The sequence below is a fragment of the Choloepus didactylus genome, chromosome 4 (assembly GCF_015220235.1).
Source record: "Choloepus didactylus isolate mChoDid1 chromosome 4, mChoDid1.pri, whole genome shotgun sequence".
Lineage (NCBI taxonomy): Eukaryota > Metazoa > Chordata > Mammalia > Pilosa > Megalonychidae > Choloepus > Choloepus didactylus.
Window position 1 is genome coordinate 148,774,156 of NC_051310.1, and position 24,920 is coordinate 148,799,075.

Genomic DNA, 24,920 nt, shown 5'->3' on the forward strand with positions numbered 1-24,920 from the left:
TAGAGCCTAGGTCACGTGTTCCCTGCCTATACTGGATGTTCTATCATACAATTAGTCAAGAAAAATAAAAGATATCTCAGATTGGAAAGGAAGATGTAAAACTATCTCTAGTTGCAGATGACAATCTCGTATAGAGAAAATAACCTATTAGAACTAATAAACAAGTTCAGCAACGTTGCAGGATACAAGATCAATATTCAAAAATCAATTGTATTTCTATACACTAAAAATGAACAATCTGAAAATGAAATTAAGAAAACAAATCCATTTAAAATATCATTAAGAAGGATAAAATACTTAGGAGTATAATTTAACAAAACAAGTTCTATACCTGTACACTAAAAACTAAAAACTAAACAACTAAAACTAAACTAAAAACTTAATAAAAAATTGTTCAAAGAAATTAAAGAACTAAATAAATGGAGAAAACCCATGCTCATGGACCAGAAGATTTAATATTGTAAATATGTCCATATTTCCCAAATTGATCTATAGTTTCAAACCAACCATATCAAAATCCCAGCTGCCTTTTTTTTTTCTGAAATTGACAAGCTGATCATAAAATTTTTACAATGCAAGGGATGCAGAGTAGCCACAACAATCTTAACTAAGAAGAACAAAGGTGAAGGAATAAAACATCCCAATTTCAAAACTTACTACAAAGCTACAGTAATCAAGATAGTGTGGCATAAGGGTAGACATATATATCAATGGAATAGAATTGAGAGTTCACAAATAAACCCTCGCATTCATAGTCAATTGATTTTGAACAAGGGTGCCAAAACGATTTAATGGGGCAAGAAGACTCTTTTCAACAAATGGTATTGGGACAACTGGACATGCCCCTGCAAAAGAATGATGCACTTGGACCCCTACCTCATATTAGATACAAAAAATATATATACTCAAAATGAATCACAGCACTATATATAAGAGTTAAAACTATAAAACTCTTGGAAAAAAACATAGGAGTAAATCTTCATTACCTTGGATTAGGCAATGGCTTCTCTTAGATAAGATACCAAAAGCAAAATACATAATTTGGATTTCATCAAACTTAAAAACTTTCGTACTTCAAAAGACACCACCAAGACTATGTTATCATACTGTGGACAGTGGATTGTATACCATGGATGACTGTATGGTGTGTGAATGTATTTCAATAAAACTGAATTTAATAAAAAAAAAAAAAGACACTACCAAGAAAGTGAAAATGTAACCCACAGAATGAGATAAAATATTTTTGTATCATATCTTTGATATGAGTCTAGTTTCCAGAATATATATAAAGAAATCTTAGAACAAAAAGGCAAATAACACAATTTTAAAATAGGCAAAGGATTTGAATAGGCATTCTCCCATAAAAGAAATACAAATAGCTAATAAGCACAAGAAAAAAATATCTCATATAGTATGATTCCACTTAGATGGAATGCCCAGAAAAGGCAAATCCACTATGACAAAAGGTAGATTAATGTTTGCCAAGGGCTGGGAAAGTAGGTGATGGGGTTACTGCCACTGGGTATGGGGTTTCTTTTGGGCTGGTGATAATGTTCTAAAATTAGATAGTAGTAATGGGTGAATATATTAAAATTTTATACTTTAAATGGGTGAATTTTATACTTTAAATGGGTGAATTTTATGATATATGAACTATATTTTAATAAAGCTGTTATAAAAATGATATATGAGATTGTCATAGATTAAGGATATTAAATTTAATCCCCATAATAACCACAAACAAAATCAAAGAATATGAAAACTCACAGAGACAGAAAGTAAAGTACAGGCTACCAGGAGTGGGAGGCAAGGGGAACATAAAGTTAATGAAAAATTAGTGTAAGGTTTCTGTTTGGGGTGAAGGGAAAGTGCTATAATGGATGGAGGTGAGGGTGCTGCAACTTTGTGAACGTGATTAATCCCACTGATTGGTATGCTTGGGAGCGGTTGGGAGGGGAAGATTTATGTTGTATATATGGTTCCACAATTAAAAAACAAAGAAGACTTCCAGGAAAGTGGAGGAATAGGGAGGGAGACGTAGAACCTACTTCTCTCCCCAAAACAGCAAGTAGCCAGGCAGAAACTGTCCTAATCAACTGTCTAGGGGCTCCAGAGCCCAGGGGAGCTCTCTACAACATCCAGAGAAGTGCAGGATGAAGGGACTGAGAAGCCATGGTCAGAGACTGTGAGTAATTATGTCTGCAGCTCCTGGCGCCCCTCCCCCACCCTGGAGGGAAACAGTGGCAGATGGTTCTATCCTTGTCTGGGGAACTGCTGAGGAATGGGAATACTATGGGAATCCTCTGCCCCAAGACAATGGGGGAGAGAGCCCAGTACTGAGCCAAATATTGGCCAGAGAAGTTAGAACACAAGATCCTGCTAGCCTGGCCTGGCCCAGTCAATCACCACCAGGCACCATTGTTATGACTGCATCACAGACAGAACCGGCAATAACAGCCTGCATTTGTAGTGTTGAAGGGAATAGGTAGCCCAAGAGCACCACTTGCTGAGAAGGCCAGAAAGTCACACCTGCTGACGTAGGAAAAAAGTAAGAAAAGCTTTTGGGGGTCTTTCCTAACCCTCTCCCAGAGCCCTTTAGATCTGGTCTGCATCAACTGCACAGGTAACTGGCCCAGTTTGGGCTGGGAAATACTGATGAACCAACTGTCACAGAAGAGCCTTAATACAAATGCAATCAACAACAAAATCCTAGACAAAAGACAGAAACCAAACTTCAGAATAAACCCATCAAGATAATCAGATGACCAGATATCAGCAAAAAATCACAAGTCGTGCCAAAACTCAGGAAGATATGGCCCAGTCAAAGGAACAAATTAAAAAGTCAAAGGAGATACAGAATTTGGAACAACTAATCAAAGACGTTCAAATAAATCTCCTAAATCGATTCAAGGATATGGCTAATGAGATAAAGGATATTAAGAAGACACAAGGTGAGCAAAGAGAAGAATTTGAAAGCATACAAAGAAAAATGACAAATCTTATGGGAATGAAAGACACAACAGATGAAATTAAAAATACACAAGAGGCACAAAACAGCAGATTTGAAGAGGCCGAAGAAAAAATCAGAGAGCTAAAATAAAGAGCATCCAAATTCAAACAGACAAAAGAACAGATGGAGAAAAGAATGGAAATTTTTAAGTAGGGTCTCAGGAAAATGACTAACAACATGAAGCACACAAACATACGCATCATGGGTATCCCAGAAGGAGAAGGGGAAAGAGCCAGAGAGAATATTTAATAAAATAAATATTGGCTAATAATGGCTAAAAATTTCCCAACCTTTATAAAAGACATAAATATGCATATCAAAGCCCAACATACTCCAAACAGAATAAATCCTAACAGACCCATGCCAAGACACATACTTATCAGAATGTTAAATGCCAAAGATAAAGAGAGAATGCTGAAAGTAGAAAGAGAAAACTGATTCCTCACATACAAGGGATCTACAACAAGACTAATGTATGATTTCTCATCAGAAAACATGGAGGTGATATGATATATTTAAGTGATATGATATATTTAAGATACTGAAGGAGAAAAACTCCCAACCAAGAATTCTTTATCCAGCAAAACTGTCCTTCAAAAATGAGGGTGACTTTAGAATATTCACAGATAAACAGAAGCTGAAAGGGTTCATTAACAAGAGACTTACCCTACAAGAAATATTATATAGGAAGTTCAACTGACTAAAAAGAAAAGACATGAGAGGCTTGGAGGAGAGTATAGAAATGAAGAGTTATCACTATGGGTAACCAAAAGGATAAAAAAAGAGAAAAAAAAATAGCTATGACAAATAAAAGCCAAAGGATAAAATGGTTGAAGTAAGTACTGCCTTTACAGTAATAACATTGAATGTTAATGGATTAAACTCCCTAAACAAAAGACACAAACTGACAGAATGGAGAAAAAAAATATGATCATCTATATGCTGTTTACAAGAGACTCATTTTAGACCCAAAGATACAAATAGGCTCAACATGAAAAGGATGGAAAAAGACATTCCATGCAAGCAGTAACAAAAAAAAAAGCTGGGTAAGTTATACTAATATCAGACAAAATAGACTTTAATGTCAAAATGTCAAAAGAAGCAAAGAGGAACATTATATATATTTTAAAAGGGGCAATTTGCCAAGATGAAATAACAATCACAAATATCTATGAACCTAACTAAGGTGCCCAAAGTATATGAGGCAAGCACTGGCAAATGAAGGAAGTAACAGATGCTTCTACAATTATAGTGGGAGACTTCAACACACCGTTCTTATCAATAGATAGAACATCTAAACAGAAGATCAATTAGGAAACAAAGAACCTAAATAATACAACAAATGAATGAGACCTAACAGACATACATAGAACACTGCACCCAAAACAGCAGGATATACATTCTTCTCAAGTGCTCATGGAACATTCTCCAGGATAGGCCACAGGCTGGGGCACAAAACAGGTCTTAATAAATTTTAAAAGATAGAAATTATACAAAGCACTTTCTCTGATCATGATGGAATGAAGCTAGAAATCAACAACAGCTGGAGAACCGGAAAATTCATGAAAAATGGAGGTTAAACAATATCTTAATCAGTGGGTCAAAGAAGAAACTGCAAGAGAAATCAGTAAATATCTCAAGATGAATGAAAACAAGAACACAACATATCAATACTTATGGATGCACACTCAGCAAGTGAACTCACTACTCTTCCCCCTATGTGGGACGTGACTCCCAGGGGTGTGAATCCCCCCTGGCAATGTGGGAAATGACTCCTGCAGATAAGCCTGGATCCAGCACTGTAGGATTGAGAGGATCTTCTTGACCAAAAGGGGGAAGAGAGATGAAGCAAAGTAGGGTGATTGTGTCAGTGGCTGACAGATTTCAAATGGAGTTGAGAGTCACTCTGGAGGGTATTCCTATGTGCTATATACATATCACCTCTTAGTCTTTAGTGTGTTGAATGTATATTAGTTAGGATTCTCTAGGGAAACAGAATCAACAAGAGATATCTAAATATAAGATTTTATAAAAGTGTTGTTGATGCCTTACCTTGGACACTTTATGGTCTTAAGACTGTAACTGTGTAACCAAATAAACTCCCTTTATAAAAGCCAATCCATTTCTGGTATTTTGCCTTATGGCAGCATCAGCAAGCCAGAACAGAAAGGCTAGAGGGAAATACCTGAAGCTGTCAAAAACTGCAACCCAGTGACCTTGATTCCTGAAGACGACTGTATAACTATACAGATTGTATAGTGTGACTGCGTGACTGTGAAAACCTTGTGTTTCACACTCCCTTTATCCAGTATATGGACAGATGAGTGGAAAAATGGGGACAAAAATTAGATGAAGAATAGGGTGGGCAGAGGGGATGGAAAGATTTAGGTGTTCTTTTTCAGTTTTATTTTTAATTTGAAGTAAGGAAAAGATTCAAAAATTGATTCTGATGATTAACGCACAACTGTATGATGGTGCTGTGAATAAGTCATTGTACACTGTGGATGACTGTAGGGTGTGTGAATATATCTCAAGTAAACTGTATTTTTAAAAGTAAATGAACAATGGGGGGAGAAGGGGAATGGGATGTTTTGGATATTCTTTTTTATTTTAATTTTCATTTTATTTTTTGGCGTAATGAAAATGTACAAAGTTTGATTGTGGTGATGAAAGCACAACAAATGACGATACTGTGAATAACTGATTGTACACTTTGAATGATGGTATGTTATGTGATTATATCTCAAAAAAATTGCATTAAAAAAATTATGGGATGCAGCAAAGGCAGTGCAGAGAGGGAAATTTAAAGCCCTAACCACCTACATTAAAAAGGAAGAAAGGGCTAAAATCAAAGATTTAACTGAACACCTGGAGAAACTAGAGAAAGAACAGCAAATTAATCCCAAAGCAAGCAGAAGGCAGCAAATTTGCAGATTAGAGCAAAAATAAATGAAATTTAAAAAAAAAAAACAACAGAGAGAATCAATAAAGCCAAAAGTTGGTTCTTTGAGAAGATCAATAAAACTGACAAACCCTTAAACTGACAAAGACAAAAAGAGAGAAGATGCAAATAAATAAAATCAGAAATGAGAGGGGGGTCACCCCTACTGACCCCACAGAAATAAAAAAGATTATAAGAGGATACTACAAGCAATAGTATGCCAACAAATTAGACAACACAGATGAAATGGACAATTTCCTAGAAACACAACCTACACTGACTCGGGAAGAAACAGAAGATCTCAACAAACCAATCACAAGTAAAGATACTGAATCAGCCATCAAAAACCTCCCAACAAAGAAAAGTCCAGGGCCAGATGGCTTCATAAGTGAATTCTACCAATCATTCTAAGAAGAATTAATATGAATCCTGCTCAAACTCTTCCAAAAAATTGAAGAGGGGAACACTACTCAATCCTTTCTATGAAGCCAACATCACCCTAATATCAATGCTGATAAAGATATAACAAGGGAAGAAAATTACTAATCTCTCCAATGAATACAGATGCAAAAATCCTCAACAAAATACTTACAAATTGAATCCAACAACACATTAAAAGAATTATACGCCATGACAACCAAGTGGGTTTTATCCCAGGTATGCAAGGGTGGCTCAACACAAGAAAATCAATTAATGTAATATACCACATTAAAAAAAATGAAGGGGAAAAAAAAACACATGATTATCTCAATCGGTGCAGAGAAAGCATTTGACAAAGCCAGTGTCCCTTCTTGATAAAAACACTTCAAAAAACAGGAATAGAAGAAAACTTCCTCAAAATAACAAAGGGCATTTATGAAGAACTCACAGCTAACATCATACTCAATGGTAGAAGACTGACAGCTTTTCCTCTAAGATCTGGAAAGAGCCAAGATGCCCACTGTCACCACTATTACTCAACATTGTGCTAGAAGTTCTGGCCTGATCAGTTAAGCAAGAAAAAGAAATAAAAGGCATCAAAATCGGAAAGGAAGAAGTAAAACTTACACTATTTGCAGATGGCATGTTCCTATATAGAGAAAGTCCCAAAAAATATACAACACAGCTACCAGAGCTAATAAATGAGTTCAGCAAAGTGGCAGGATACAAGATCAACATGCAAAAATCAATAGTGTTTCTATATAGAAGCAATGAACAATAGGAACAAGAAATCAAGAAAAAAAATTCCATTCACAATAGCAACTAAAAGAATCAAATACCTGGCAATGAATTTAACCAAGGATGTAAAGGACTTATATACAGAAAAGTACAAAACTTTGCTAAAATAAATCAAACGAAGATCTAGATAAATGGAAGGACATTCCATGTTCATGGATTAGAAAAGTGTCAAGTCTACCCAAATTGATTTACAGATTCAATGCAATCCCAATCAAAATTCCATTTTGATTAGAATTAAAATTAGAATTAAAGTTCTACTTTGCAGAAATAGAAAAGCCAATTACCAAATTTATTTGGAAGGGAAAGGGCCCTCAAATAGCCAAAAACATCGTAAGAAAGAAGAATGAAGTTGCAGGACTCACACTTCCTGACTTTAAAGCATATTACAAAGCTACAGTGGTCAATACAGCATGGTACTGGCATAGGGATAGATATACCAACCAATGAAACTGAATTGAGAGTTCAGAAATAGACCCTCACATTTATGGCTAATTGGTTTTTGACAGAGGTGCCAAGTCCACTCAACTGGATAAGAATAGTTTCTTCAACAAGCGGTGTTAGGAAAACCGGATATCCACAAGCAAAAGAATGGAAAAGGACCCTATCACACACCATACACAAAAATTAACTCAAAATGGATCAAAGATCTAAATATAAGAACCAGGACTATAAAACTCCTAGAAGAAACTATAGAAGAGTATGTTGACAATGGTTTCTTAGACTTAATACCCAGAGTGTAAGCAATGACAGAAAAAATCAATAATGGGACTGCCTCAAAATTAAAAACCTTTGTGCATGAAAGGAATTTGTCACAAAAGTGAAAAGACAACCTACATAATGGTAGAAAATATTTGGAAACCACATATCTGATAAGGGTTTAATATCCATAATATATAAATAAATCCTACAACTCAACAATAAAAAGACAAACAACCCAATTTAAAAATGGGCTAAAGACTTGAATAGACATTTCTCCAAAGAGGAAATACAAATGGCTAAAAAGCTCACGAAAAAATCTGTAATTAAACTGAGAGCCACTGACTATACACTTTGGATGGCTTTTATGGTGTGTGAATAAAACAGTTTTTTAAAACTCACATAAAAAGATGCCCAACATCACTAGCAATTATGGAAAAGCAAATCAAAACCACCAGGAAACATTATTTCACACCCAAGAGAATGACCACTATTAAAAAAACAGAAAATTACAAGTGTTGGAGAGGATCTGGAGAAATAGGAACACTCAGTCACTGCTGGTGGGAATGTAAAATGGTGCAGCCGCTGTGTAACAGTCTAGTGGTTCCTCAGGTAGCTAAGTATATAGCATTACCATATGATATGGCAATCCTGCTACCAGATACATACCAAGAAGAACTGAAAGCAGGGACTCGAACAGATATTTTCACACTGATGCTCACAGCTGCATTATTCACAATTGTCAAAAGATGGAAACAACCCGAATGTCCATCAACTGACAAATGGATAAACAAAATATGATATATACATACAATGGAATATTATTCAGCCATAAAAAGGAATGAAGTCCTGATGCATGTGACAACATGGAATAATCTTGAGGACATTATGTTGAGTGAAATAAGTCAGACACAAAAGGACAAATATTGTATGATCTCAATGTTATGAACTAATTATAATAAGTAAACTCATAGATTTAGAATCTAAACTATAGGTTACCAGGGGATAGACTGTGGTTAGAGAATGGGGAGTTGATGCTCAACTTTTAGAGAATTTCTATTTAGGTTGATGGTAAATGTGTAGAAATGGATGGTAGTGATGGTAGCACATTATTGTGAGTGTAATCAACAGCACTGAAATACAGAGGTGGATGTGGTTTAAAGGGGAAACTTTAGGATGTATACATTACTAGAATAAAAATGAAAAGATATAAAGCACAGGACTATACAACACAGTGAAGTCTACTGGAGATGATGGTTTACAGTTAATAGTACAAGTATAAAAATGTTCTTTCAGGAATCATAACAATATGATATTAAATGACAACAATTACAACAGTATGATACTAATATAAGGTGTTAATAATAGGGTAGTGTATGAGAAAAAAATATGCCTAATGTAAATTATGGATGATAGAAAACAGTATGATTTTAATAATCTTTCATCGATTGTAACAAAGGTAACTACTATTTAAAAAAAAGTACAATTATTTTTTTTAAATGCTATCAATTGTAACAAATGCTCCACACCAATACAAGGTATTGGGGGTGGGGTGGTATATAGGAATCCTGTATTTTATGCATGATCATTTTGTAAACCCACAACTTCTCTAATAAAATAAAGAAAATTTTTTGAAAGAAAACATAAAATATTATATTCACCTATTTTAAATGAAAAAAAAGCTAATACCTTATTCAATAAGTAGTACAAATTCTAAATATTCTACATATGTATGTGTTCATATGTATGTGGGAATGAGTGTGTGGCGTTGCATTCAACCTACACACTAAAAAAAGAAATGACATCTGGAGGCAGGAGGAGAGCTAGGTGGCAAGGTGACTATAAATCTAAGAACTACCTTTTATTGCATTCACCTAATTTCAATCTTTACAACTCTGTAAGGTAAACACTCTTAATCATCTTTTAAAAGTGAGGAGTTGGAAGTTCAGGAAGGTTAAGTAACTTTCCTGAGATTTTACAACTAGTTTCTGATGGTTGGAGGGTAGGATTCTAACCAGTCTGTTAGACTGCAAAACACACATTATTGGCCACTGTGTGACACCCCCCCGAAAAGAAAAACAAAGAAAAACACAGGTGGGTAAAAGGTTAGGGAGAGAAAAAAGGGAGATGGAGAGGCAAAAGGTATACTGTTAATAGGTTTTGAGAGGTTATATCCTAATGATTAATTTGTCTGGAACTTATCCCCTACCTTCAAATAACAATTACTATTCGTCCATAATTTTTCAATTCTAATTCTTAAGCTTTCGGAGATCCATTCTGCATGGATGGAATTGCTGTAGGACATTTACCAGGGTGGACACTTGTCTTCAGGTCTCAATGGCACTGACCAGATCACTGCCCCGCCCCACCCCACCAGGAGGCCAAACAGAAAACAGCAGAGTGTAGTGAAGAATTGTAAGGGAAAATAGGGAGCCAAGCTTTGTCTTTAGAAAAATCCTCATTTTCATCAAATTCTGCTCCCAGAAAAATCATCATTTCTTTAGAAGAACTTGAAGCCTGTGCATCTGTAACAGAGAATTAAGCCTTCTCCAGTAATATAAGACTCAAGGCTAGGCTTTAATTTGCCCACATATTAACCCCAGACATGTTATTATCGTGTCGTAAAAGAAAAAATGATGATGAGTCCTCAGTATCATGAATTCAGCTCACTGGGATGTGAACTCTAGCTTGCCTTCCAAATCCACCACTGAAATTTAGACTTTGAAAAGGAATATTTGCTAAACACTTCAAATTTTCCCAAAATGTAGCTGAGAATGGTTTATTCCAAGTTAGAGACTATAGGAGTCTAAATATGATGATTGTATGTTTGTTTCATGGAAAGCATATCCATTAACAGAGTCTCTTACCTAAATACAGAAAAGGAGGAATAACAGCCCTGATAATCTAAAAGAGCATATACGATTTTTTTTTCTTGCAACAAGCCTGTCTTCCCTTGCCTAGGTTAACATTAAACATGTTTGCTATCCTTCAACATAAGTTTGACTTAGTAGTAAAGAAATATGGATCAGACATATTTGGATCACTTCTTAATGGCAAGAGGACACAAATATAGGATTAAATTTTTATAACAGGTAATTCATTCTATTTAATCCCCTACATATAGTTTAATTTTCATGCTGTTTGCAGTTACCAATAATGTGATGTGGATGGTAGAAAACAAAATCCCTGTAATAGTTCTCCAGAGAAACTGTCATTTAAACAATTTAAGGCCTAAAGACATCAGGTTGCTCAAACTCTAACAATGGCATCTGTGCCAGTTTGAATGTACTGTGTCCCCCAAATGCCATTATCTTTGATGTAGTCTTGTGGAGCAGATGTTTTGATGCTGATTAGATTTGCTTGGAATGTGCCCCACCCAGCTGTGGGTGATAACTCTGATGAGATATTCCCATGGAGGTGTGGCCCCACTCATTAAGGGTGGGCCTTGATTAGTGGAGCCATATAAATGAGCTGACTCAAAGAGAAGGAACTCAGTGCAGCTGTGAGTGACGTTTTGAAGAGGAGCAAGGTTGCTAAAGAGGAACATCCTGGGAAAAAGCCAGTTTGAAACCAGAACTTTGGAGCAGACGCCAGCCACATGCCTTCCCAGCTAACAAAGGTTTTCTGGACGCCATTGGCCATCCTCCAGTGAAGGTACCCAATTACTGATATGTTACCTTGGACACTTTATGGCCTTAAGACTGTAACTGTGTAGCCAAATAAACCCCCTTTTATAAAAGCCAATCCGTCTCTGGTGTTTTGCATTCCACTGCATTAGCAAACTAGAACAGCATCCTAGCAAAACCAGGATAAAATTGAGCACATCAATTTGTAGCTCTTTTCAGAATCCTTTGAAAAAACTCACTCAAAAGCGAAATATTACCCATAACAAAAAGCACTGCCCCCACAATGCCTTCATAGAAAATTTTCAAACCAACAAAGGTGTTGATTATTTCCATCCAAAAAAAAAATTTAAATCATTAAAGAATTTACTCTTGGCACTTCAACATACACACATATAAATGGCTTCCAAAAAAAAAAAAAAGTAAGTTAAAAGAGAATGAATCTAGGGCCCTAATAAGTTACCAGTTGCTTCTATAAAACAGAAATAATTATGTGTCATTATGGCCTTAATTTCTCCCTTTGATATTCCAAAGTGTATCAAGAAAGAGATATCTGAATTGAAAATGCCTTTACAACCACTCAAATTAATTTCACTAGAAAAAGGCTAGTAAGTAAACCTGTGAGTATGTTTAGGATCAAATGATTTACAGAACCACTCTAGAGATCACTTGCCCAGTGCTGTGAAAACAGTTGCTACTTTTTCTGGAGAAAATGGAAAAAAGTAGCAGGGGCTTGGTGCCTAATCCCACACCAAACAGCCCAGTGATCTTTAATTATGGGCTAGCCATTTTCCATCCTAGGAAAAGTTTAAAATTAAGACCATAGCACTACTAATAAAGGCAAAAATTGAAAACCATATTCTCCAAATGGTGCATAGCCAAAAACCAGAATAAAGAATTCTGGGTAAATACATGCAATAAACTATCTTACTAATACTTTTTTTTAAGATGATAATGTGATCTTCAGTTCAAAATGGAATATGCATACACTTGTGGGTTCTTACAGATTTTCTAAGCAGTACATGAGCAAGGATGCTTGCAAGGGAATAAGTTCCAGATACCCAGTTTCCATTCTCTTTCCTAAAAGCAGTCTACCGAAGAAGGCACCTGAAGACAGGGCAACTCCTCCCAGCCTTTCTCAAGCTGACTGTGGTACGTTACCCGGGGCCCCAAGCAAGGGGACAACCTTAAATATGGATGTAGACATTGAGAAAGTATAACCCTAAAAACCAAGTAACAAGTACTTTTTCAAATCAGATAGTTCCCAATTCTTTACTTCCAACAAAACTGAAGGACGACCTAATCAAGTTGTCAACTGATAAATCATTACAATTATTTTTATATTGGTAATTTGCACATATAATAAGAGTATTCAAAAAGATCGAGTGACATTTATATAATGTAATTCCAACCATTCCCGTATTCCTATTAAAGCGAACAATGATTCTCAGTGCTAAATCTATAAAAACATAAATTAGGAACAAAATTGATGCTGAATCCTGTCTCATTCAGGCAACAAGTAATATTCATCCATGGATATCTAAAATCATTAGGGAAAATGAGACGCATTTATAACGAAAATTTACCTTTATGTTTAATAATTGCTAATCAAAATCAAGTGTATATGAATCAATGAAGTCATAATCAATCTAGAACAAAAAAAAATTATACCCAAGCTCTAAGGTTACAAGGCACTTTTTTAAATCAAAATTTGTTCAGGGAAGCATGAAAGGGTGATCACTAAAACATTTGGAAGTACCAAAGTATATGACATTTGGATAATGTTCTGTGGGAGACATAGAATAAAAATATAAGTTAAGGAGAATAAGGAACAATGTAAATCTTCTGACTGCTTAAGAATTTATTTTTTACATGGATGATGTGAATATCAAATCACTATAGTATTCAGAATCCATCAGGTACATTTATAAGAATGATGTAACAGTTTTATCTAAAATGTAAATATATACATAGCTGGCAATTATATATTTTGAAACTGAATCACTGATAAAAAATGTTAGATATGAACTTCAAAGTACAGTGTGATACATAGTTTCTCAAAAAAAAATTAGGCAAGAAACCAAGCAAAAAGTTAGAAGATCAGTGGTCCATGACAATAATGGAAATGTGTTAGTGAAATAATGATATGTGTGAAAAGCAGATCTCAAAACAGTTATTTCCTTGTCCAGTGAACAAGGACAATGATGCCAAAGAAGTTACGATGTTTGAACAATAGTTTGCAGCAGCAAGATAGAGGCCAATGCCATGGATTACCAAGAGCTAATCTTAAGGCAATTTTCTCTTGGGACACTTAAGTACATTCAATTTCTCACCCAATTTGCTTCAGGTTTCTTTTTGTTTTGTTCTAAAATGGCTTTGGTAAGTCTTTTTTTTTTTTAATGCAATTTTATTGCGATATATTCACACACTATATAATCAACCCAAAGCATATAATCCATGGCTCAAAGTATCATCAAATACTGGTGCATTCAACACCACAATCAATTTTAGAACATTTTCATTACTCCAAAGTAAAGAAAAACATAAAAACAAAAATAAAAAAGAACACCCAAAACATCCCATCCCCCTTCTCCCCCCTATTATTTATATATTTTTTGTATTTATTTTATTACTCACCTGCCCATACACTGGATAAAGGGAGTGTCAGTCACAGGTTTTCACAAACACACAGTCACACAATAAAAGCTATATAGTTATACAATCATCATCAAGAATCAAGTCTACCAGATTACAATTCAACAGATTCAAGTATTTCCTTCCAGCTAGTCTAATATACGAGAAACTAAAAAGGAATATCCATATAATGCATAATAACCTCCAGAATGACCTCTTGACTCTATTTGAAATCTCTTAGACCCTGAAACTTTATTTTGTTTAATGTCTTTTCCCCCTTTTGGTCAAGAAGGCATTCTCTATCCCACAATGCCAGGGCCAGGCTCATCCCTGGGAGTCATGTCCCACGTTGCCAGGGAAACTTATACCCCTGGGAGTCAAGTTCCACGTAGGTGAGGGTAGTGAGTTTATTTGCAGACTTGGCTGAGAGAGAGGCCATATATGAGCAACAAAAGATGTTCTCTGGAGGTGACTCTTGGGCATAATTATAAGTAGGATTAGCGTCTCCTTTGCAGGGCTAAGTTTCATAAGGGCAAGCCCCAAGATCAAGAGCTTGACTTATTAAATTGGGAGTCCCTAATGCTTGAGAGACTATCAGGAATTCCCCAGGTGGGGAAGTTTTTCCTCAGCCCCTCAAGGGGACTCTGCATATTTTTTTTATTTTCTGCCCAAAATACTTTGGGTTGTAATAGGATATTACATTAACCTGTACAGAATTACAAGATCTCATTCCCTATTCTAGGTTCCATGTAATTATGTTGTTTAAATAAACTGATCATACAGGTTAAATTAGATAGTGTGCTACAGAATATAAATTTTGTACCGAATAAACATCTCTTAAATGACAGTTAAAACTCAGGGATAGATGTGACTGCTGTAAGAGCTTATAATCTAGGAACCTTTACAATAAGCTTTACTGAACATTCTGTACCCCTGAAACATTGATTGCCCAATCTCTGCCCATGTTCTATCCCCTGAAAACCTATGCTCTCAAATTCAATACTCAGCATTTGCTCTTGAATTCAATACTCAGCATTTGCTCATTATAGTTGGTTTATATTAGTAGGGCCTTACAATATTTGTTCTTTCATTTCTGGCTTACTTCACTCAACATAATGTCCTCAAGGTTCATTCACCTAGTTGCATGCCTCATAACTTCATTCCCCCCTTGCAGCCACTCAATATTCCACTGTATGTACACACCACGGTATGCCCCTCTGTTCAACCAACGATGTACCTTTAGGCCACCTCCATCTATTGCAAATTATGAATACTGCCACCATAAACACCATTGTGCAAATGCCTGTTAGTGTCCTGCTTTCAGTTCTTCCAAGTATATACCAAACAACAGGGTTGAAAGATCATATGGCAGCCCTATACTTAGCCTCCAGTGGAAACACCACACTGCCCTCCAGAGGGGCTGCACCATTCTACTTCCCTACCAACAGTGAATAGGTATACCTCTGTCTCTACATCTTCTCCAGCTCTTGTATCTTTCTGTTTGTTTCTTATATAGTTATATTCACCCACCATACAATCTATCCTAAGTTAACAATCAGCAGCTCCCAGTATAATCATAGTTATGTATTCATCACCACAATCTGTATGAGAACATTTCCATTTCTTCCGCAAAGAAGAAAAAAAGAATAAAAAAATAAAAAAGGAGAAACAACAAGAATCTCATACCTCTCCCTTACATCCCCCTCTATTGACATTTAGCTTTGATTTATTGTGCTTCAGGCTTTCTTGAAAAGGGGAAAGTATAGTGTTCCTGTTTGCTAATGCTAGAAATGGATTGGCTTTTATAAAGGGCGTTTATTTGGTTATAAAGTTACAGTCTTAAGGCCATTAAGTGTCCAAGGTAAGGCATCAACAATAGGGTACCTTCTTCAAAGAAAGGCCAATGGTGTCCAGGAAAACCTCTGTAAGCTGGGAAGGCACGTGGCTGGCATCTGCTTGCTCCCAGGTTGAGTTTCAAAATAGCATTCTCCAAAATATCAGCTTTCAAGGGCAGTCTTCAAATTATCTCTCAGCTGCAGCTCCTCTCCAAAATGTCACTTACAGCTGCTCCTGTGCATTCTTCAAAGTGTCCCTCGTGGCTGCAGCTCCTCTTCAAAATATCAGTCTCAGTTGCTCTGAGGTCCTTCTGTCTGTGAATTCCTTTATGACTCCAGTGATCCAATTAACACCCACCCTAAATGGGTGGGGTAACACCTCCATGGAAATTATCCAATCAAACATTTCACTCACAGCTGATTGAGTCACATCTCCATGGAAACACTCAAAGATTTCCAATCTAATCAACACTAATACATTTGCCCCCACAAGACTGCATCAAAGAACATGGCGTTTGGGGGACATAATACATCCAAACTTGCACATATAGGCTGGAGGTTGTCATTTGATTTTGAAGGTTTAATAGGCCTTCAATCTATCTGGCTAACAAAATAAGAGTGACTCCTTTCATCAACAACAAAGGAGCAAGTGCCTTAGAAACCTGTCAGCAACTTAATTTGACAGTTTCTTCTTTCAGATTCCCACTAAACTTGAACATCAAAGTCAGAGATTTCCCTTTTACTGAGTAAAATAGTAACAGTGAAAATGTCAAAGGTACCTAGTATCAGTTATAACTCAAGCATGGGATGTATATTATCATTTCCAAAACAAAAGTTTGGTCAGAAAAAAAGTGCCTCCAAGTTCTGCTCTCCTAATACAGCTATAAACCACTGTCTTATCTTTTATTGGATATAAATAATCAAAAAATGAATATGAGCAGCTGCCATATAAACATCCAGCAGAAAGCAAAGATCTGCTGACATCTACAATAACTAAATATATCAATAATTCCTTATATTGAAATATCTGGAAAAAGAAGTTAAGTGAAATGAAAAAGAACCATTCAACACTCGTCCACACCTCCTTTTCAGATCTCAAAGGCAGTGCAGAGTTATAATTGAAAGAACAAGCTCTGAGCCAAAAGGCCTTTGTTGAATCCAGGCTCTGCAATTTGTTGGCTGAGTGACCTTAGTTAAGTTACTTAACCTTTCTGAGTTATTTAACTGTGCCTCGGTTTTCTCTTCTCACACTAAGTGCTCAATAAATGTGAGTTACTATTATTACTACAGAGAGGAAAAAAGAAAAAAAAAATTGTCCTAAAGTGCCAATAAGTCTTGTTTTCCTCTCAGCTGATAGCGCATCAAAAAAATATATAACCCTGATTAATCCAAGTATTTGCTTAAAAATTTTTTAATGAATACATCAAGTACAATATCATGCTTCTAGTGGGTGTTCAGTGAAGATAAGTAGTCTTATGATAGCTTACCCAAATTCAGTAAGCTTAGAGCAAGAGATTAGAAGACGCAATGCACTTAACCATGTTACCTTGACAAATTAAGATCTAGAAGTTGTGTTGTTAAGTTTTACTTTGTTTTGTTTTCTACTGATAAGCCACATATATGTAGTAGTCTAAAGGAGAAAGAAAATGGCTCAACTGTTACAAAATGTCTAAAGAGAAAACAAAGGATAGAAGGCAATAGACTGGAATAACTTTAAAAGATCTGTAGTTTTTCATTATCCATTCATGCTTCTTATTTAGCAGTTTGCATCACAGAGAACTACAGGGATGTATAAACATTAATGAATCCTGCAGGTGGACAGCCAGTTCTTATGTAACTCTATTATGAATTTTTTTTTAATTTTTTTATCTGCTTTTTAAAATTCTTCCAGCATCTTTATTTCTTTATTCAGATAGGTGGCAGGTATTTTAAATACTACTGTTTTATACTGTGCCCTGGTACAAGTATATTTTAACTAGAATATAAACTCTCTGAAACTAAGAATTATGTCTTTCCTATACATGACAGCACTTACTAACCTGATTATGTAATATACTCACAGAATATACTGCCTGACATTAACAAAGCCACTACAAATTCAAATTCCTCCACATACTAGGGTAACAAAGGACAAAGTAATTAAAAAGCCAGATTCTTTGAAATCCAGGTAATCCAGGTTATAAAAATTTCTTTTATATTTCTTACTAAACTTAACTGATTTCTTAAATAAGATACATTTGAAGCATCAGCATATCTTTCTTTCTATTACATTTTATACAAGTGTCATCATTACCAGGTACATTGCTTAGTTTATACAACCCACCTAGTTAAGCTATTTTTTTAAATTCATTTTTATTGATATATTCACATACCATGCAGTCATACAAAAACAAAACATACATTCAACTGTTTACAGTACCATTATATAGTTGTGTATTCATCATCAAAATTAATTTTTGACATTTTCATTACCACACACAAAAATAATAAGAATAAAAATTAAAGTGAAAAAGAACAATTAAAGTAAAAAAGAACACTGGGTGCCTATTTTTTTTTCCTTCCCCCATTTTTCTACTCATCCATCCATAAACTAGACAAAGGGGAGTACGGTCCTTATGGCTTTCCCAATCACATTGTCACCCCTCATAAGCTACATTTTTATATGATCATCTTCAAGATTCATGGGTTCTGGATTGTAGTTTGATAGTTCAGGTATTTACTGCTAGGTATTCCAATTCATTAGAACCTAAAAAGAGTTGTCTATATTGTGCGTAAGAGTGCCCACCAGAGTGACCGCTAGGCTCCTTCTGGGATCTCTCTGTCACTGAAGCTTATTTCATTTCCTTTCATATCTCCCTTTTGGTCAAGAAGATGTTCTCCATCCCATGATGCCAGGTCTAGATTCCTCCCCAGGAGTCATATTCCACACTGCCAGGGAGATTTACTCCCCTGGGTGTCACATCCCACGTAGCAGGGAGGGCAGTGATTTCACCTGCCAAGTTGGCTTAGCTAGAGAGAGAGGGCCACATCTGAGCAACAAAGAGGCATTAGGGAGGAGGCTCTTAGGCACAATTATAGGGAGGCCTAGCCTCTCCTTTGCAGCAACAGTCTTCCCAAGGGCAAGTCCTGTGGTAGAGGGCTCAGCCCATCAAACCACCAGTCCCCTATGTCTGTGAGCACATCAGCAACCATCGAGGTGGGGAAGCCCAACATCCCTGCATTCTCCACCAGCTCCTCAAGGGGGCTCTGCATATTTTTTCATTGTTTTTTTTTTTTAATTAACTTTTTTTTTTAAATCAACTATATCAAAAAAAAACTAAAAAAAATAAATAAATAAAACATTTCAAACAAACCATAACAAGGGAGTAAGAAAAAGACAACTAACCTAAAATAACTACTTTACTTCCAACGTGTTCCTACTCTACCCCAAGAAAATAACCTAATATAACAACATTTCTGTGAACTTGTTCCTACCATACCCATCAGAAATTAACAGACCATAGTCATTCCTGGGCATTCTCAGAACATTAAATTTATCCACGATAGCTTATCTGTTCTTATTGGGTTATCATCCCCCCTTCCTTAATTGCTCTCTATCACTAGTTCCCCTACATTCTACATTATAAACCATTTGTTTTACATTTTTCAATGTTCACATTACTGGTAGCATATAATATTTCTCTTTTTGTGCCTGGCTTATTTCGCTCAGCATTTTGTCTTCAAGGTTCATCCATGTTGTCATATGTTTCACGACATCATTCCTTCTTACAGCCACATAGTATTCCATCCTGTGTATATACCACATTTTATTTATCCACTCATCTGTTGAAGGACATTTGGGTTGTTTCCATCTCTTGGCAATTGTGAATAATGCTGCTATGAATATTGGCGTGCAGATATCTGTTCATGTCACTGCTTTCAGATCTTCTGGGCATATACCGAGAAGTGCAATAGCTGGATCGAAGGGTAACCCTATATCTCCTTTTCTAAGGAAGTGCCAGACTGACTTCCAGAGTGGCTGCACCATTATATAGTCCCACTAACAATGAATAAGAGTTCCAATTTCTCCACATCCTCTCCAGCATTTGCAGTTTCCTGTTTGTTTAAGGGCAGACATTCTAATTGGTGTGAGATGGTATCTCATTGTGGTCTTAATTTGCATCTCTCTAATAGCTAGTGGAGCTGAACATTTTTTCATATGTTTCTTGGCCATTTGTATTTCCTCTTCAGAGAACTGTCTTTTCATATAGTTAAGCTGTTTTTATGAGGAGTTTTGAGAATGTACTGATAATACTAGCTTATTTTATCAGCAAGTTTGTACGAGCTTTATTTGTTTTATTTGTAAGCAAAATAAAATTGCATTTATTTGATTCAAAGTGTCATCAGGAATCAGATTAGACTTTGCCACTGCAATTTTGTAGCGGTATTTGCTTTTTATTCCTTCTGTTGGAGGTTAAAAAAATCTCTTTGTTTTCATAATATCCTAAAATTATGGACAACCTTAAAAGTACATTGACTATCAAGTTCTGGAAAATATACTACAATCGTTTAATTTGTCCCAAGACTAAAGCCAGGAAGACTTTCCCATAGCTCTCAAAGACCTTTCATTGCACTTACTGAAAATTTGGCAATTAGATCTTATGCAGTAACTCCTATCCTAAGGCTATTTATATTTTAATAATGATCTGAATACTATGGTTACCATTGCAAAGGTATTATTGGGAAAAAAAATGATTTTCACAAACATGGCCTATTCACAGCATTTCTTCTATGCCTACTATTTCTAATTTCCAGGCTCAGATGAAAGAATTACGATTTTTTCTTTAAGATCGTCAGTTAATCTCCATTCGGGACATAAATGTGCAATTGAATATGAGAGCAAAGAAGCTTTGGATAGGTCAGTCTTGTCTCATTTAATGTTTAGGTATCAAGAATGGTATATCTAGCAAGACTAAATTATGAGCAATAACTTCAGACTCTGAAAAGTGGACGAGACCTTAGAGGTCACTGTTTTAGTTTCTCAGCTGCTAAAAGAAATACCATACAATGGGTTGACATAACCACAGGGATTTATTGGCTCATGGGTTCAGAAGCTAGAAGGCTTGCTTCCTGCTGCTGTTATGCAAAATACCAGAAATGGATTGGCTTTTATAAAGGGGGTTTATTTGGTTACAAATTTACAGTCTTAAGGCCATAAAGTGTCCAAGGTAAGGCATCACTGGAGAAAGGCCATTGGCATCCAGAAAACCTCTGTTAGCTGGACAGGCACATGGCTGGCATCTGCTTGCTCCCAGGTGGTGTTTCAAAATGTCGTTCTCCAAAGTGTTGCTCTTGGGGTGTTTTGTCCTCTCTTAGCTGCAGCTGCTCTTCCAAATGTCACTCTCAGTTCCTCTCCAAAATGTCACTCACAGCTGCTCCAGCATCTAGGCTGTGTGTCTCTTTTTAAAGTACTCCAGTGATCCAATTAAGACCCACCTTGAATGGGTGGGGCAATAGCCCCATGGAAATTATCCAATGAAAGGTCACGCCCACAGTTGAATGAGTCACATCTCCATGGAAACACTCAATCAAAGAACTCCAATCTAATCAACACTAATATGTCTGCCTCTACAAGACTGCATCAAAGATAATGGCGTTTTGGGGGCCATAATACATCCAAACCAGCACAGTCAGTATCTTCTGGCTGGCCAGAAATCTTTGGAGTTCCTTGGCTTTTCCATCATATGGCAATGCACATAGCCGTGTCTTCTTCTCTTCCAGGTTCCATTAACTTCCAGCTTCTGGCTGTTCCCTGTCGTTTCTGCTTCCAAGTTCAATTTCTTTGCTTATAAGGACTTCAGGCAAATTGGATTAAGGCCCACCCTCATTCAGTTTGGGCACAACTTAACAGCATCTTGAAAAGTCCTATTTAGAAATGGGTTCACCACCCACAGGACCAGGAGTTTGGACCTGATCATGCCTTTTGTGGGGGACATAATTCAATCCCAAACAGTTACTAACCAAACCAAAATGAAGGAATAATCTTTCTACCATCCCATCTTCCAGCTTTGACTGAAAACACAATGGTGGCTGCAGCGGTAGTAATGGTGGTAGCTGCAGCTATCATTTATGCCCCAAGCGCTGTAGCAAGCATTTTACAGATGCTGACACGTTTAATCATTAAACTGTAAAGTGAGAAAATCCTAAAAGAAAGTAGAAAATGGAATTTTAAGAGCATCTTACAAGGGATAAAAGCCTAAAATTTTAGTAGAATGAATTACAATATTAGCATAAAGCAATAAAAAGTCATATTACCCTTTCTCTAACTGACATACCATCATTTTACTTAAATTGGTTCAACAGTGATGAATAAGACAATAGCACCTTCATTCACTCAATTCAACAAGTAAAAGCGACTTGTGTGTGGGACACTGTAGTAGGTAAAGAGGGTACTGTTATTATAATTATTAAAAGATTATCCCTGTCCCCAAGTGTTCCTACTTTGTTCTCAGTAAATTGGTAACTGCTTCATAAAAATGTAAGAGATAATATACAACTATTCAAAGGCAGCCTGGCATACCTAGTCAACGAATTCTAGGTGTAAATTCCAGCTCTGCCACTAGCTATGGAAACTTAGACAAGTCGGGTAACCTACAAAAATGACCAAGCATATATATTTTGGAGTTGTTCTAAGGTCAAAATGTGACATCTACTAGGCACTATATTGGTCTTAGCTTCCTTCCTTTCCTTTCTCAAACTGGCAAGGGAACTGACCCTAAACATTTCTTTATATCTCATTCAATTTTTATTGCCTACCTTAACCCTAATAAGGTTAAGTATATTAAGCTTTATACTTGGCTGTATATAACTTATTTTTTTTCCAATTCTGTATTTCTGTACACAATGACTATCTTTAGGGGCATTTTACCTAATATAACCTTAAGATACCAAAAATATTTCAGTAGGAAAGTTTGCTTCAATCAAAAGAATATATGGATTTATTTATAGACATAAGAATTCAAAATATAAGTGCAGTTTTGTACTAAAAATGTTAAAATAACAGAACATAAAAAGAAATCTAAACAGAAAGCTAACTAACTCCTATCACAGGGATATGAATAAGCATTTGTTTTGACCTTTAAGAAATTTTCATCTATGAATGTATGAATCAGATCAATCATATTACTATTAAATTTCAAACCTGGCTGCTGAAACATTCTAAATTTAAAATTCAAAAAGATCAAAAACTTAAAAAAAAAAATTTCAAGTGACCCCTGATTTCTACACGTATGTGTAATAAAAGAGAAACGCCCACAAATCCTATTAAGTTCCCATAAAGCATCTGTCGCCAGCCGCAAAGGTGAAGACCAGTAGGGGGCATTCCTTCATTCATTGAAACATTTTTATTATTATTATGCGCTAACCATATGCAAGGTATTGCCACAACAGTGACCAAAACAGACCCAGAAAACCGTTCCCTCCTAATACAGGTATGTTCCACCGCAGGGTGAGGCTACCCAGATCTTGGCACCTGAGACCCCCTGCTTGTGCCCCCATAAGGGTTTATCACAGACACCCCACCCGAACCGGACGGGAACCTAGGACCTGCAGCCCTGACACACAGCCTCGGCCCCTGGGTTCTGAACCTTCCGGTGCCACGGCTGCCCTTGACAGGCTGGGAAAGCCGAAGGACCCCGCCGTCTCCCGTCACCCCCACACGCAGGAAGCAAGCGGCTCGCAGAGCGGAAGCTCCACGAGCACACCCTGCGCGCGCCCCCGCCGCCCTCCGTCCGCCCCGCGCAGGCGCCGCCACAGTCACCGCCGCCCGATTCACGGGCGTCCCGCAGGCTCACTCGGGGCCCTGACCCCGGACCCCCAACCCCTCCTCAAAAGGCCTGGTTCCTTACCGGCGCGGTGGTTGGGGCGCCCCGGCCTCTCGGCTCCCGGCGGCCACCTCGCGGGCCGCCTCCTCCACGGCCTCCGCGGCCGCTGCGGAAGCCCCGACCGCGGCCCCGGCGGCCACCGCCGCCGCCGTCCCCGCCACAGTCTCTCGCTACCGCCACGGCGGCCCCCGCCCTATCCCGGTCGCGGTCCCCGCCGTGCCGGTCGCGGTGGGGCCGCCGCCCACGGCCGCCCCGGACTCCTCGTTCCGCCTGCATCTGACTGCCGTTGGCGTTGCTGAGCGCGCCGGCGCCGGGCCGCCGCGGAGACGCTCCTGCCCCACCGGAAGCCGGCCTCACGGAGAAGCCGCGAAAGACTGGGCCCCGGCGGCCGCGAGGCGTGGGGCTGCGGGACCTGGAACGGAGCCCGCCGTGGCGGGGGCGGGGCGGCCCGTGGTCCTGGCGGGGTGCGGAATCCGGGCAAGGCAGGGGTTTCAGAGGAAAGACCCTACCAGTGCGAGCTGGAAGTGGAGGACGGGCTGGGGAGGGGGTAGTCCGAGGGGGGACGTCTAGGTATCAGAGATGGATGTAGAGAAGGGACCGTACTAAGTGAAAAGACAGGTTGTAAAACAAAAACGGTTTGTATGGTAATATAAAGCCATTTTTGTAAAAAGAAAAAGAAAAATAAATATCATTGTGTGTGTGTTTGCATAGGAAAAAAGTCTGAAAGAATATTACCAAAATGTTATCCTTGATTAACTTGTGGTGGGGCATACCCCAGTGAGTTAATTTTTCTTCTGCTATATCTCATTTTCCAAGAAGGGTTATGTAAAACTTACAACTGGACACAAAGTCCTACCAATTCTCCCATCTCGTATCTATCCCAACCCTGTTTCCTTGGTTCTCGCTTTATCTCAGACCCTCCCTAATTATCTGCCTTCTGTACTATTCCCATGGTTTCCTAATGGCTCTGCCTAGCATTCTAATTCTCCTCCACCGGAATGAGCTTCTGATTATGGTGGTTAAGAGTTTATACTCTGAAGCCAGATTAACTGGGTTTGAATCACTCCATGACTAACTAGCTGTGTGATCTTGATAGTTACT

The 24,920-nt window shown here is 37.5% G+C and overlaps 1 protein-coding gene across 1 annotated transcript in view; it reads right to left on the reverse strand.

Annotated features, from left to right (window-relative positions):
- The window catches only part of AVEN (apoptosis and caspase activation inhibitor), a 268,771-nt gene extending 244,400 nt beyond the window's left edge, over positions 1-24,371 (reverse strand). Inside the window, exon 1 of the mRNA XM_037834402.1 lies at positions 23,844-24,371. Coding sequence (XP_037690330.1) covers positions 23,844-24,095 — 252 coding nt within the window. The 5' untranslated portion in view covers positions 24,096-24,371. The remainder of the gene's footprint in view (positions 1-23,843) is intronic.
- Between the last annotated feature and the right edge of the window lie 549 nt (positions 24,372-24,920).